The following is an 11,898-nucleotide window of genomic DNA, read 5'->3' as shown; positions in this document are numbered from 1 at the left end:
TGTGTGTGTGTGTGTGTGTGTGTGTGTGTGTGTGTGTGTGTGTGTGTGTGTGTGTGTGTGTGTGTGTGTGTGTGTGTGTGTGTGTGTGTGTGTGTAATTGAAGAACATCAAGGCCTACTGGACTACATACAAATCCATTCCTGTTTCACAGGACCACCTCCATGTACCAGCCTCCCTGGAGACAATCTGGATAGTAGTTATCAGGACCACCTCCACTCCATGTACCAGCCTCCCTGGAGACAATCTGGATAGTAGTTATCAGGACCACCTCCATGTAGCAGCCTCCCTGGAGACAATCTGGATAGTAGTTATCAGGACCACCTCCACTCCATGTACCAGCCTCCCTGGAGACAATCTGGATAGTAGTTATCAGGACCACCTCCACTCCATGTACCAGCCTCCCTGGAGACAATCTGGATAGTAGTTATCAGGACCACCTTCATGTACCAGCCTCCCTGGAGACAATCTGGATAGTAGTTATCAGGACCACCACCATGTAGCAGCCTCCCTGGAGACAATCTGGATAGTAGTTATCAGGACCACCTTCATGTACCAGCCTCCCTGGAGACAATCTGGATAGTAATTATCAGGTCCACCTCCATGTACCAGCCTCCCTGGAGACAATCTGGATAGTAGTTATCAGGACCACCTTCATGTACCAGCCTCCCTGGAGACAATCTGGATAGTAGTTATCAGGACCACCTCCATGTACCAGCCTCCCTGGAGACAATCTGGATAGTAGTTATCAGGACCACCTTCATGTACCAGCCTCCCTGGAGACAATCTGGATAGTAGTTATCAGGACCACCTCCATGTACCAGCCTCCCTGGAGACAATCTGGATAGTAGTTATCAGGACCACCTTCATGTACCAGCCTCCCTGGAGACAATCTGGATAGTAGTTATAAGGACCACCTCCATGTACCAGCCTCCCTGGAGACAATCTGGATAGTAGTTATCAGGACCACCTCCATGTACCAGCCTCCCTGGAGACAATCTGGATAGTAGTTATCAGGACCACCTCCATGTACCAGCCTCCCTGGAGACAATCTGGATAGTAGTTATCAGGACCACCTCCATGTACCAGCCTCCCTGGAGACAATCTGGATAGTAGTTATCAGGACCACCTCCATGTAGCAGCCTCCCTGGAGACAATCTGGATAGTAGTTATCAGGACCACCTCCATGTACCAGCCTCCCTGGAGACAATCTGGATAGAATATTATGTTCACCACCTGTGAATGGAAGGGAGAATGCATTGGAAGTTGAACAGATTACTAGACATACTGATAAAACAAATCATGGCGCAGCAACCAATTTGAGCAGTTGATTCACTATTTACGAACTCCACATGTAATATTCTTAGTTATTAGTTAGTTATATCTATATATATTAGTTATATCTACCTGGAGTGGTGCCCTCTTCAAACGTGTTGAAGTCTCACCCATGCACTGCACTTATCTCCCCTTTGCCTACACTATACACACAGTGAGTTTCCCTGCATAGCTCCAGTCAGCATCGGGCTGGTGGAAACAAATCGATTTCCTGTCAGAGCCATCGAGGAGTCCCTGTTCCCTGGCTTGCTGTATGGTTGGAACAGCCAGGGAACATCAGTAGCCCGCAGGCTCCTGGCAGTGTTTAGAAGCGCTTTGTTAATGCGGCCTATTAGCTCTGTGAGTGGCAGAGAGATTCCCTGAGTATGGAGCCGGGGAGGCCGGGTACACCCCGCAATTAGACAGACAGGATAGCCCCGGCCCAGCGCTTCGTCAGCATCATTCATCAATGACAACAAGGTAGATAGAGAGAGCATCTTCCTAATGTTAAGGAATAGCATGGAGTTGCAGATAATGAGTGATGCGTAATTTAGCCGTCTATAGACAACCTTGTCAACACTCGATTTGACGACATGAGAGACTTAATTGTTTATTGCTTGAAAATGGTTTGTGTTATTTAATGAACTGTCCTGCTGGTCAAAGTAATCTCCATACCAAGCATGGCTTAATAACAGACTGATAACTACTCTCAAGGTCTTGAACTATTTCAATGGCAGCCAGGCAAGCGGACAGAACACAACGCATTTAATACAATTTCCAAAACAAATTGAAAAAAACCTAGGCTATATTCACATATTTCCTAACCATGACCCAATCTTAAAATATGAATTTTGACAGCAAAGATTTTTTATTTATTTTTATAATAATTGTATAGGTTGTTTGATTTTAGGTTTACTGACACGCGACACTGGCATCGTTGCACAGGATTTCCCACGGTCATCCTGGAGGAATCAGCTGTCTGGCCTTTCTTTCTCTATTCCTCTCAACTGTCAAATGCTGATGTCTAACTAAGGCATTCGTTGATGCGGTAGATGATTGTGTTTGCAATGAAATGCTTCAACAATTTTTATTTTTCCACATCATGACCGTCTCTGTGAGCCTTTTTGTGCGTAAACGGGATGGCTAGGCTGGCCACGTAAACGGGATGGCTAGGCTGGCCACGAAAATATGCATGAATGCGGTGAATGTATAAAACTGATGCCCCGTCTTAAAATGCAAGGTTGATAACATTATTAGCTATCCATTTTTTATGAATATACTTTATGAGGCTATTTTTGTGCTCTCATGTGTTGATGCAAACTGCAAATGCATTAACACTACACACCTGAGACCCATAAACGAGTTGCTATTTTCATTGCATTTCCATTTAGAGCATTTAAAAGCTGAAATGTCTCGGCTTCTATCTAAAATGAAGGCTACAGTGTTTTCGTTGCTGGTTTGGGTGAGGCTGCTTTATGGAGGGAGGACAGGGCTGACATTACTTATTGTACGGAGCAGAGCGCTACGCTTGAGCTGCTCTCCAACCTCTCTCATTTCACTGCTGCCAAGCACCGATCAGCGCTACCTCAGGAAGCTCCAAATAAGGGCAAGGAAATGGAAACCCACCGGAATAGGTCCTTGTGTAGTTACTACCTTACATGGCATGGCGGAGCAGGGTTTTCCGGAAAGCGCGCAGTCTGCTGCACAGATGGGAAATCCGAATCTAAACTACGGGCCATTGGGGAGAGAGCAAGAATTATGCCTCGTTCTCTAGCAGGGATTCTCATATGAAGATGCATCGATTCAGGGCTGAGGAAGAGCTGGTGTCTTCCCGCGATTTATTGCACTGGCTCAATATAAAGTCTCTCCTCTCCGCTTTTTCCCCAGGCTAATGTCATGTGTCCTCCGCTGCAGTGCCTAAATATGGGCTTCCTCTACTCCATATATGGACATCTACGTCACGGTGAGAGGGTACAAAAAGGAGTCGGAATTCTCTGCGCAGGAAAGAGAGCCCTCAGTGCCCAGAACATTTAACGTAAGAGCAGGATAGACATACTCACACACATACTGCGCTATCTCCCTATCCGAAAGCATTTGACAGAGAAAGTAGAAGTGAATTCAAAACAACAACAACAACAACACATTATCCAAAAGGGCAGCACCCTAGTTGGATTCAACCAGTGAAAAATCCCAACATATATTAATGATTCTTATTATAATCTGTTTTAGGGAATGAGTAAAAGGGACACATCTGATCTGAACAATATTTTCTGATAGAAAATAAAAAAAAAGTGGATTTTACTCATCTTGGACAAAAGGAAGAAAAATAGAAGAAGACTTTTGAAGAACCAGAAGAAAGCGTGAAAGAAACAGAAGAGAAGGTATCCTCATCCTCAGCAGCAGTAGCAGTCTGACCCTGCTCTCTGAGGTGGACTGGTGATTCCACTCTGCCCAGCCTCGCTGCACTCATTTTCAGCCTCCAGCACAGCCTCAGGCCCCTACAGGTCCACTTCTCTGGAGGATGGCTGCAGCCAAGACAGAGATACTCCTTCCAGCCCTGCAGATTTCAGACCCCCTCAGCTTCCCCCACTCTCCCATGGATAACTACCCCAAGCTGGAGGAGATGATGATGCTGAGCTCCGCTGGGACCCCCTTCCTCTCTGCATCAGTGCCCGAGGGAGCAGGCTTCGGATCGGGGGAGCAAGGAGAGCAATATGACCACCTTGCTGGAGGTAAGATTATCTCCTTGTTATATTGCTGGGTGGAATTGCTTTACTGTAATGTATGATAGACAGCTGCTGCTTTGCTGTGTGCAGTAGCAGAATGCATGGCATGAAACAGTTGTTGCAGAACTTAAATAATTATTTATGTTCACCTGGCAATTATTAATTCAATTTCAACTTAGAGAGAAGACTCTAAATATGATGAATATGTTCTTTGAATGAGATATGTCTAATTTTCATGATGGTTTGATATGAACTTTTTTCAAATTAAGAAATTCATTGTAATAAAATACGTTTAATTTATGATGATTGGAAATACAAAACTCAGAAATGTAGAATTGTATAAATTAAATTGTAGCTCTTCATCACTATTGAATGGTATTTGGACTTGAGTGTGGCTCACTCATTGCATACCTTTTAGAAAGTCTAGAGCTCAATTTTAATTGCATTCTTAAAACCAGCTGAACTGCCGTTTCAGTAATCAATTGCCTTAAGCCTTGTTGCTGACTTCAAGAGCTTGGTGTGTGTGTGTGTGTGTGCCTGCATGCATGCATGTGTGTGCCTGTGCGAATGCGTAACAGAAATATTTATATATTTAAATGAATGCATGCAGATGACTTGGCCTGACTTGCACGACAGCGCTCATCTATCTTTTGGTTAGTGGAGGAAATGGCTGGTGTGGGAGTTTAGGAGTGGGAAGGAGCTGGGGTTGCTGGGAGGCAGGGAGGTTCTTCTGCTCTGCGTAGGAACCTGCTGCTGTTAGAGAGGAAAGGGGCAACCCTGTCCACCTCTCTGGCAGGATTCCCCTCTGCCTCCCTCCCTCCCGAGTCCCGCCTCCTCTCTCTCTCTGTCCCGCCAGCATATTGACAGGTTGATTAATGTCCCCTCTCTCTCCCTGCAGATACGTTACCTGATATCTCCATGAACTGTGAGAAGTCAATGGGCGAGCAGAGCTACTCTACCCAGCGGCTGCCTCCCATCTCCTACACTGGCCGCTTCACCCTGGAGCCAGCCACCAACTGCAGCAACAGCCTGTGGGCCGAGCCCCTGTTCAGCCTGGTCAGCGGGCTGGTGGGGATCAACACCCCTTCCACCTCTGCCCCGCCCTCCTCCGTCTCTCAGACTGGCACCTCTTCCTCGTCCCCGTCCTCTATCTCCTCCGTCACTATTTCCTCTCAGAGCTGCAGTCTGAGCTGCTCTGTCCACCACAGTGAGAATATCCCCATCTACTCAGCTGCTCCTACGTACTCCAGCACCAGCTCTGACATCTTCTCTGACCAGGGCCAGGGCTTCCCTCTCCCCGCGGGGGGGTCGCTCCAGTACCCCCCGCCAACCTACTCCAATGGCAAGACGTGTGGCTCCAGCTTTCCTGTGCCCATGATCCCTGACTACCTATTCCCCCAGCAGCAGGGGGAGATAAGCCTGCTACAGGATCAGAAGCCCTTCCAGAATGGGTCTGGCCAGCCCTCCCTCACTCCCCTGTCCACCATCAAAGCCTTTGCCACCCAGACGGGCTCCCAGGACTTGAAGAGTGTCTACCAGTCCCAGCTGATCAAGCCGAGCCGCATGCGCAAGTACCCCAACCGTCCCAGCAAGACACCGCCCCACGAGAGGCCTTATGCCTGCCCTGTGGAAACGTGTGACCGCCGCTTCTCCCGCTCCGATGAGCTGACGCGCCACATCCGCATCCACACGGGCCAGAAGCCCTTCCAGTGCCGGATCTGCATGCGCAACTTCAGCCGCAGCGACCACCTGACCACGCACATTCGCACGCACACTGGCGAGAAGCCCTTCCCCTGCGAGATCTGTGGGCGCAAGTTCGCCCGCAGCGATGAGAGGAAGAGGCACACCAAGATCCACCTGAGGCAAAAGGACAAGAAGGCGGAGAAGGGCGGGGTGGCCGGGGCGGTGGCAGAGGCACCAGTATCAGCCCCCTCCTCAGGCTCCTCTTACCCCTCTCCAGTCACATCCTGCTACTCCTCTCCGGTCCACACCTCGTACCCCTCTCCCTCAATCGCCACCTCGTACCCCTCTCCCTCCATCGCCACCACCTACCCCTCTGTCTCCATGTCCATGTCCAGTACTTTTCAGTCCTCCATGGTCTCCTCCTTCCCCTCCTCCGTAGCCTCCATCTACTCCTCTCCGGTCCCCACTCCGCTATCAGACATGCATTCCACACTCTCCCCAAGGACAATCGAGATCTGCTAAGCAAGAGAAAATATATTTTTTATTCTTTCCTCCTCCTCCCCACCACACAGTACTCCTCTCTTTGAGGGGAGAAATCAGCATCAAAAGACATATTCCCCTTCTGAAAAGCACTTCTCTGCCTGCTCCCTCTGCAAGCTCTGTTCAGTGCTCAATCCTCAGATTCACCCGAAGAAGAGATTAAAACACAGGTCAAGGACCGGGCAAAGACAATATAGAACACGAGAAAGGAGTTTCTCCTCTCAGTTGGTAAAGCAAATGCAGGGCTTAAAACGAGGCATATGAGACTTTCTCCAGCCATAGTTGAAACAGGTAAAGACAGTTTGGTCGTTCTTATGAGTGAAAACATAGAGACAGACAGACAAACAGAACATCCAGTCGTCCTGTAACTAAAGGCACTAAGAGACAGACAGACAAACTGAACATCCAGTCGTCCTGTAACTAAAGGCACTAAGGGACAGACAGACAAACTGAACATCCAGTCGTCCTGTAACTAAAGGCACTAAGAGACAGACAGACAAACTGAACATCCAGTCGAGCTCTAACTAAGGCACTAAGAGACAGACAGACGGACAGAACATCCAGTCGAGCTGTAACTAAAGGCACTAAGAGACAGACAGACGGACAGAACATCCAGTCGAGCTGTAACTAAGGCACTAAGAGACAGACAGACAGACAGAACATCCAGTCGAGCTGTAACTAAGGCACTAAGAGACAGACAGACAGACGGACAGAACATCCAGTCGAGCTGTAACTAAGGCACTAAGAGACGTTTTATGTAAATTGTACTTGTGCAATGTTTTGTTATTTTTTTCTATTATTTGGTACCATTGATGTGAAAAACATATTTGCATAATTGCATTGTATTATTTGAAGTGAGCAGGGCCATATTTTCTATTCTAATACTTTCTCTGTAGTGATGACGATGATGTGATATGTTTTCGACTTTGTTTGATGACGAAATAAGCACTTAAGTATTCCAGCATGTGTTAAGAGTGATGTTAGTTTCTCTTGTTTTGTAAATATCATCCACTGGTACTATCTTTCTCTTGCTATCATCATGTGACATATCAGTCTGTTATGTGGATAAAAAAACTTCACGTTAAAAAAAAAATCCCAAAACAAAACCACCGTTCCTGTTTCTGGTGCCATTTTGTGACGCCTTGCTGATGCTTTGACACGTCTGCGTGCAAGAGAAGATGCGTTGTGTCTCGCCTTAAGGGTTGAAGGGGTCTTTTTGTTACAGAATGTAAGTCGTGCTCAGACTCTGAAGAAGCACAGAAAGGGGCGTGATGACACGAGGACACTGCTTCCTTTCTTGAGAACGTAAGCAAAAGAGAGAAATTATAAACTATATTTTTTGTAACTACAAGTGTAAATATCCACGACTTCAAGTTGGAATGTTGTACTTACCTACTGAGTAGGCATGGGATTCTTTTGTATGTTATATACATGCGGTTCATTATTTTATGGTTTATCCTTATTTTGTATTTGTGTTTGTTAAACCAAGTGACTGTTTCTGGCTTCTCAACACATTGAATGCGCTTAACTGCCAATGGGATATTTGGTGTACAAGAGATCCTCCCAGAAATGAAATATAAATAAAATATAAATATATGTGTAGAATTTCATTCCATATCTTATCACTGACTGGTTCTCAAATATTTCCATTGGTACTTAGCATCTCATTGCATTTCATAACTGATCCTACATCCTCACCCATCCCTGCTTTAGCCTATAACCTTCACATGCACATCGTATGTCATAATCCTATATGTCAATTGCATGCTCTACGAGTGGATTTCCCCACAGTTCCCACATCATAGAGACCTTTAATTGAAGAGAACCTACCCAGCATGATTTCATGGTCACTATATTTATCATTGTTCTCCTGTTGAAACTTCATATCATTGACAATGCAAATGCACGACTCCCGTGCCTATCTAGGCTGTATGAAGATGGGGACTTGCTGTAGGATTTCATGTTGCTTTGATAAATTAGTCTAATCGACATATAGCTCGTCCTTAGGGTAATTGTGCATGAGCAGAAGTGTGTGAATGAGATTCAAATCATTCAATCAAAAGAGGCATACTCATTGTTTTTATATTTTGGACATTCAGTGAACTATTACATAACTAGGCCTAATGGGACATTCACTGAGTGGACAAAACATTAGGACACCTGCTCTTTCCATGACATAGACTGACCAGGTGAATCCAGGTGAAAGCTAGGATCCCTTGTTGATGTCACTTGTTTAATCCACTTCAATCAGTGTTGATGAAGGGGAGGAGACAGGTTAAATAAGGATTTTTAATCCTTGAGACAATTGAGACATGGATTATGTGTGTGCCATTCAGAGGGTGAATGGCCAAGACAAAATATTTAAGTGCCTTTGTTCAGGGTATGGTAATGGGTGCCAGGCGCACTGGTTAGAGTGTGTCAAGAACTACAATGGTGCTGTGTTTTTCACACTCAACAGTGTTCTGTGTGTATCAAGAATGGTCCACCACACAAAGGACATCCAGCCAACTTGACACAACTGTGGGAAGCATTGGAGTCAACATGGGCCATCATCCCTACGGAATGCTTTCAACTTGTAGAGTCTATGCCCCGATGAATTGAGACTGTTCTTAGGGCAAAAGGGGGTGCAATTCAATATTAGGAATGTGTTCCTCATGTTTTGTACACTCATACATATACAGTTGAAGTCGGAAGATTACATACACCTTAGCCAACTACATTTAAACTAAATTTTTCACAATTCCTGACATTTAATCCTCGTAAAAATTCCCTGTCTTAGTTCAATTAGGATCACCACTTTATTTTAATGTGAAATGTCAGAATAATAGTAGAGAGAATGATTTATTTCAGCTTTAATTTCATTCATCACAATGGTAGCATTGCCTTTAAATTGTTTAACTTTGGTAAAACATTTTGGGTAGCCTTCCACAAGCTTCCCACAATAAGTTGGGTGAATTTTGGCCCATTCCTCTTGACAGAGCTGGTGTAACTGAGTCAGGTTTGTAGGCCTCATTGCTCACACACGCTTTTTCAGTTCTGCCCCCAAATATTCTACAGGATTGAGGTTTTGTGGGCTTTGTGATGGCCACTCCAAAACCTTGACTTTGTTGTCCTTAAGCCATTTTGCCACAACTTTGGAAGTATGCATGGGGTCATTGTCCATTTGGAAGACCCATTTGCGACCAAGCTTTAACTTCCTGACTGATGTCTTGAGATCTTGCTTCAATATATCCACATTATTTTCTTTCCTCATCTATTTTGTGAAGTCCTTCCTGCAGCAAAATACCCCACAACATGATGCTGCCACCCCCGTGCTTCACGGTTGGGATGGTGTTCTTTGACTTGCAAGCCTCCCCCTTTTACCTCCAAACACAACGATGGTCATTATGGCCAAACGGTTCTATTTTGTTTCATCAGACCAGAGTACATTTCTCCAAAAGGTACAATATTTGTCCCAATGTGCAGTGGCAAAACGTAGTCTGTTTTTTTTATGGCGGTTTTGGAGCAGTGGCTTCTACCTTGCTGACCGGCCTTTCAGGTTATGTTGATATTGGACTTGTTTTACTGTGAATATAGATACTTTTGTACCTGTTTCCTTTCCTTTGCTGTTGTTCTGGGATTGATTTGCACTTTTCACACCAAAGTACGTTCATCTCTAGGAGACAGAACGCTTCTCCTTCCTGAGCGGTATGACGGCTGTCCCATGGTGTTTATACTTGCGTACTATTGTTTGTACAGATGAACGTGGTAGCTTCAGGTGTTTGGAAATTGCTCCCAAGGATGAACCAGACTTGTGGAAGTCTACAATGTTTTCTGAGGTCTTGGCTGATTTCTTTAGATTTTCCAATGATGTCAAGCAAAGAGGCGCTGAGTTTGAAGGTAGGCCTTGAAATACATCCACAGGTACACCTCCAATTGACTCAAATGATGTTAGCCTATCAATTAGCCTATCAGAAGCTTCTAAAGCCATGACATCATTTTCTGGAGTTTTCCAAGCTGTTTAAAAACATAGGGCGGCAGGGTAGCCTAGTGGTTAGAGTGTTGGACTAGTAACCGGAAGGTTGCAAGTTCAAACCCCCGAGCTGACAAGGTACAAATCTGTCGTTCTGCCCCTGAACAGGCAGTTAACCCACTGTTCCTAGGCCGTCATTGAAAATAAGAATTTGTTCTTAACTGACTTGCCTAGTTAAATAAAGGTTAAAAAAAACAACAAAAAAACAGTGTATGTAAACTTCCGAGACACTGGAATTGTGATACAGTGAATTATAAGTGAAATAATATGTCTGTAAACAATTGTTGGAATAATTGCTTGTGTCATGCACAAAGTAGATGTCCTAACTGACTTGCCAAAACTATAGTTTGTTAACAAGAAATTTGTGGAGTGGTTGAAAAATGAGTTTTAATGACTCCAACCTAAGTGCATGTAAACTTGTGACTTCAACTGTATATTACTAAGAGGCAAAGCAAATAGTTTGTTCAGCACTCTCTTATCCTTGGGGATCATTGGGGGAACGTAGGCCTAAAACATTGAGACCCAGTGCGACTCTGTGAATTTATCCGTGACGGTTTAATTATCGAATGTACAAAGCAGATGAAACCATGGACAGTAGCCAGAAGATTCCGACCCCTGCCATTACGCTTGTTTACACTGAGCTGCACTGGAGTCAGAACACCATCATGGTTGGATTAAGACACAGTGGAGCCGGCGTGAGATATTGGTCAGAAAACGTACCTCAATGCAGGGATGGGATGTGCCACTGTATTCCAAATGTTACCTTTATCCAAACTGATACATTTAAGAAGATTTAAATACTGCTTGTTTTTCTGTAAAACTGCCTTTTTCATCCTCATGTGAGCCAGCAGTAGCCACCACAGCCATTTTGTAATGGCAGTGTCAGCAAATCAACTCCTTTGTTGTTCAATGCAACATGATATTCCATAATGGCTACTGCTAGCTAGAATGAGGACTAAGAGGGTCGTTTTCCGGAAAACAAGCAGTATTCCAATCTTCTCGTTGTATCAGTTTGGACACAGTTTGCATTACAGGAAAGTTCTCCTGCAACAGGGTGATCAAATCAAAAGCATATCTGTATATACAACAAACTGTACGAACATCAATCTAGTACAGGCAAGTAGACCTAAAGTGTTTTCCAAAAAGTTATGGGTCATTTTGTGTTGTGCAATACGCTCACCACCAAAATATGCAAAACACAAACACAGTTAAAAAAGGAAGAGGAAAAATAAGTGAAAGAGCAAATGAGAGGGAAATGATCGAGGGAAATAATGAATATAATTGGTCTCCTGATCCCAAACTGACTTTCTAAATTGGGTCTGATGAGGTGTGTGAGTGTGTGTAATTTTGCCATGTTAGCAATGTTATCCACCGTCCCTGTGTGCTCCAATATATTTCCCTAACATTCAGAGTCCCCCTAAGAGACATCCCTGGACACACCCCTCCTCTCTTCTGCTGACTGAAACTGTGTGTGTGTGTGTGTGCGTGTGTGTGTGTGTGTGTGTGTGTGTGTCCAAACACAGCAAATCAATGCAGAGATAGAAACAATAACAACAACAGCCAGCAAGCAAACAATGCAGCTGGAAGATAAAGGACGCCCCATTTTCAGGATAAGAAATGTACATC

At 44.8% G+C, this 11,898-nt stretch overlaps 1 protein-coding gene and 1 long non-coding RNA gene across 2 annotated transcripts in view; one reads left to right on the top strand and one right to left on the bottom strand.

Annotated features, from left to right (window-relative positions):
* Positions 1-2,971: 2,971 nt before the first annotated feature.
* On the top strand, positions 2,972-7,867 carry LOC110504795 (early growth response protein 1). The gene is made up of 2 exons (XM_021583609.3): positions 2,972-4,043; positions 4,936-7,867. Exons 1-2 carry the CDS (start codon positions 3,833-3,835, stop codon positions 6,240-6,242), a joined length of 1,518 nt encoding a protein of 505 aa, XP_021439284.1. The 5' UTR covers positions 2,972-3,832; the 3' UTR covers positions 6,243-7,867.
* Positions 6,089-11,898, bottom strand: part of LOC149971568 (uncharacterized) — a 35,229-nt gene continuing 29,419 nt past the window's right edge. Inside the window, exon 2 of the long non-coding RNA XR_016491582.1 lies at positions 6,089-6,235. This is a non-coding gene — a long non-coding RNA (uncharacterized LOC149971568). The remainder of the gene's footprint in view (positions 6,236-11,898) is intronic.

This window comes from Oncorhynchus mykiss, chromosome 25 (genome assembly GCF_057628025.1).
Source record: "Oncorhynchus mykiss isolate SJ-2025 chromosome 25, ASM5762802v1, whole genome shotgun sequence".
Classification (NCBI taxonomy): Eukaryota; Metazoa; Chordata; class Actinopteri; order Salmoniformes; family Salmonidae; genus Oncorhynchus; species Oncorhynchus mykiss.
This window is presented reverse-complemented; position numbering and strand designations above follow the sequence as displayed.

Excerpts from the sequence above, each read along its gene's own strand:
- LOC110504795 (XM_021583609.3), top strand. The coding sequence starts at position 3,833 with ATGGCTGCAGCCAAGACAGAGATACTCCTTCCAGCCCTGCAGATTTCA. Across the intron at positions 4,044-4,935 it reads ATATGACCACCTTGCTGGAG|ATACGTTACCTGATATCTCC; the intron begins GTAAGATTATCT and ends CTCTCCCTGCAG.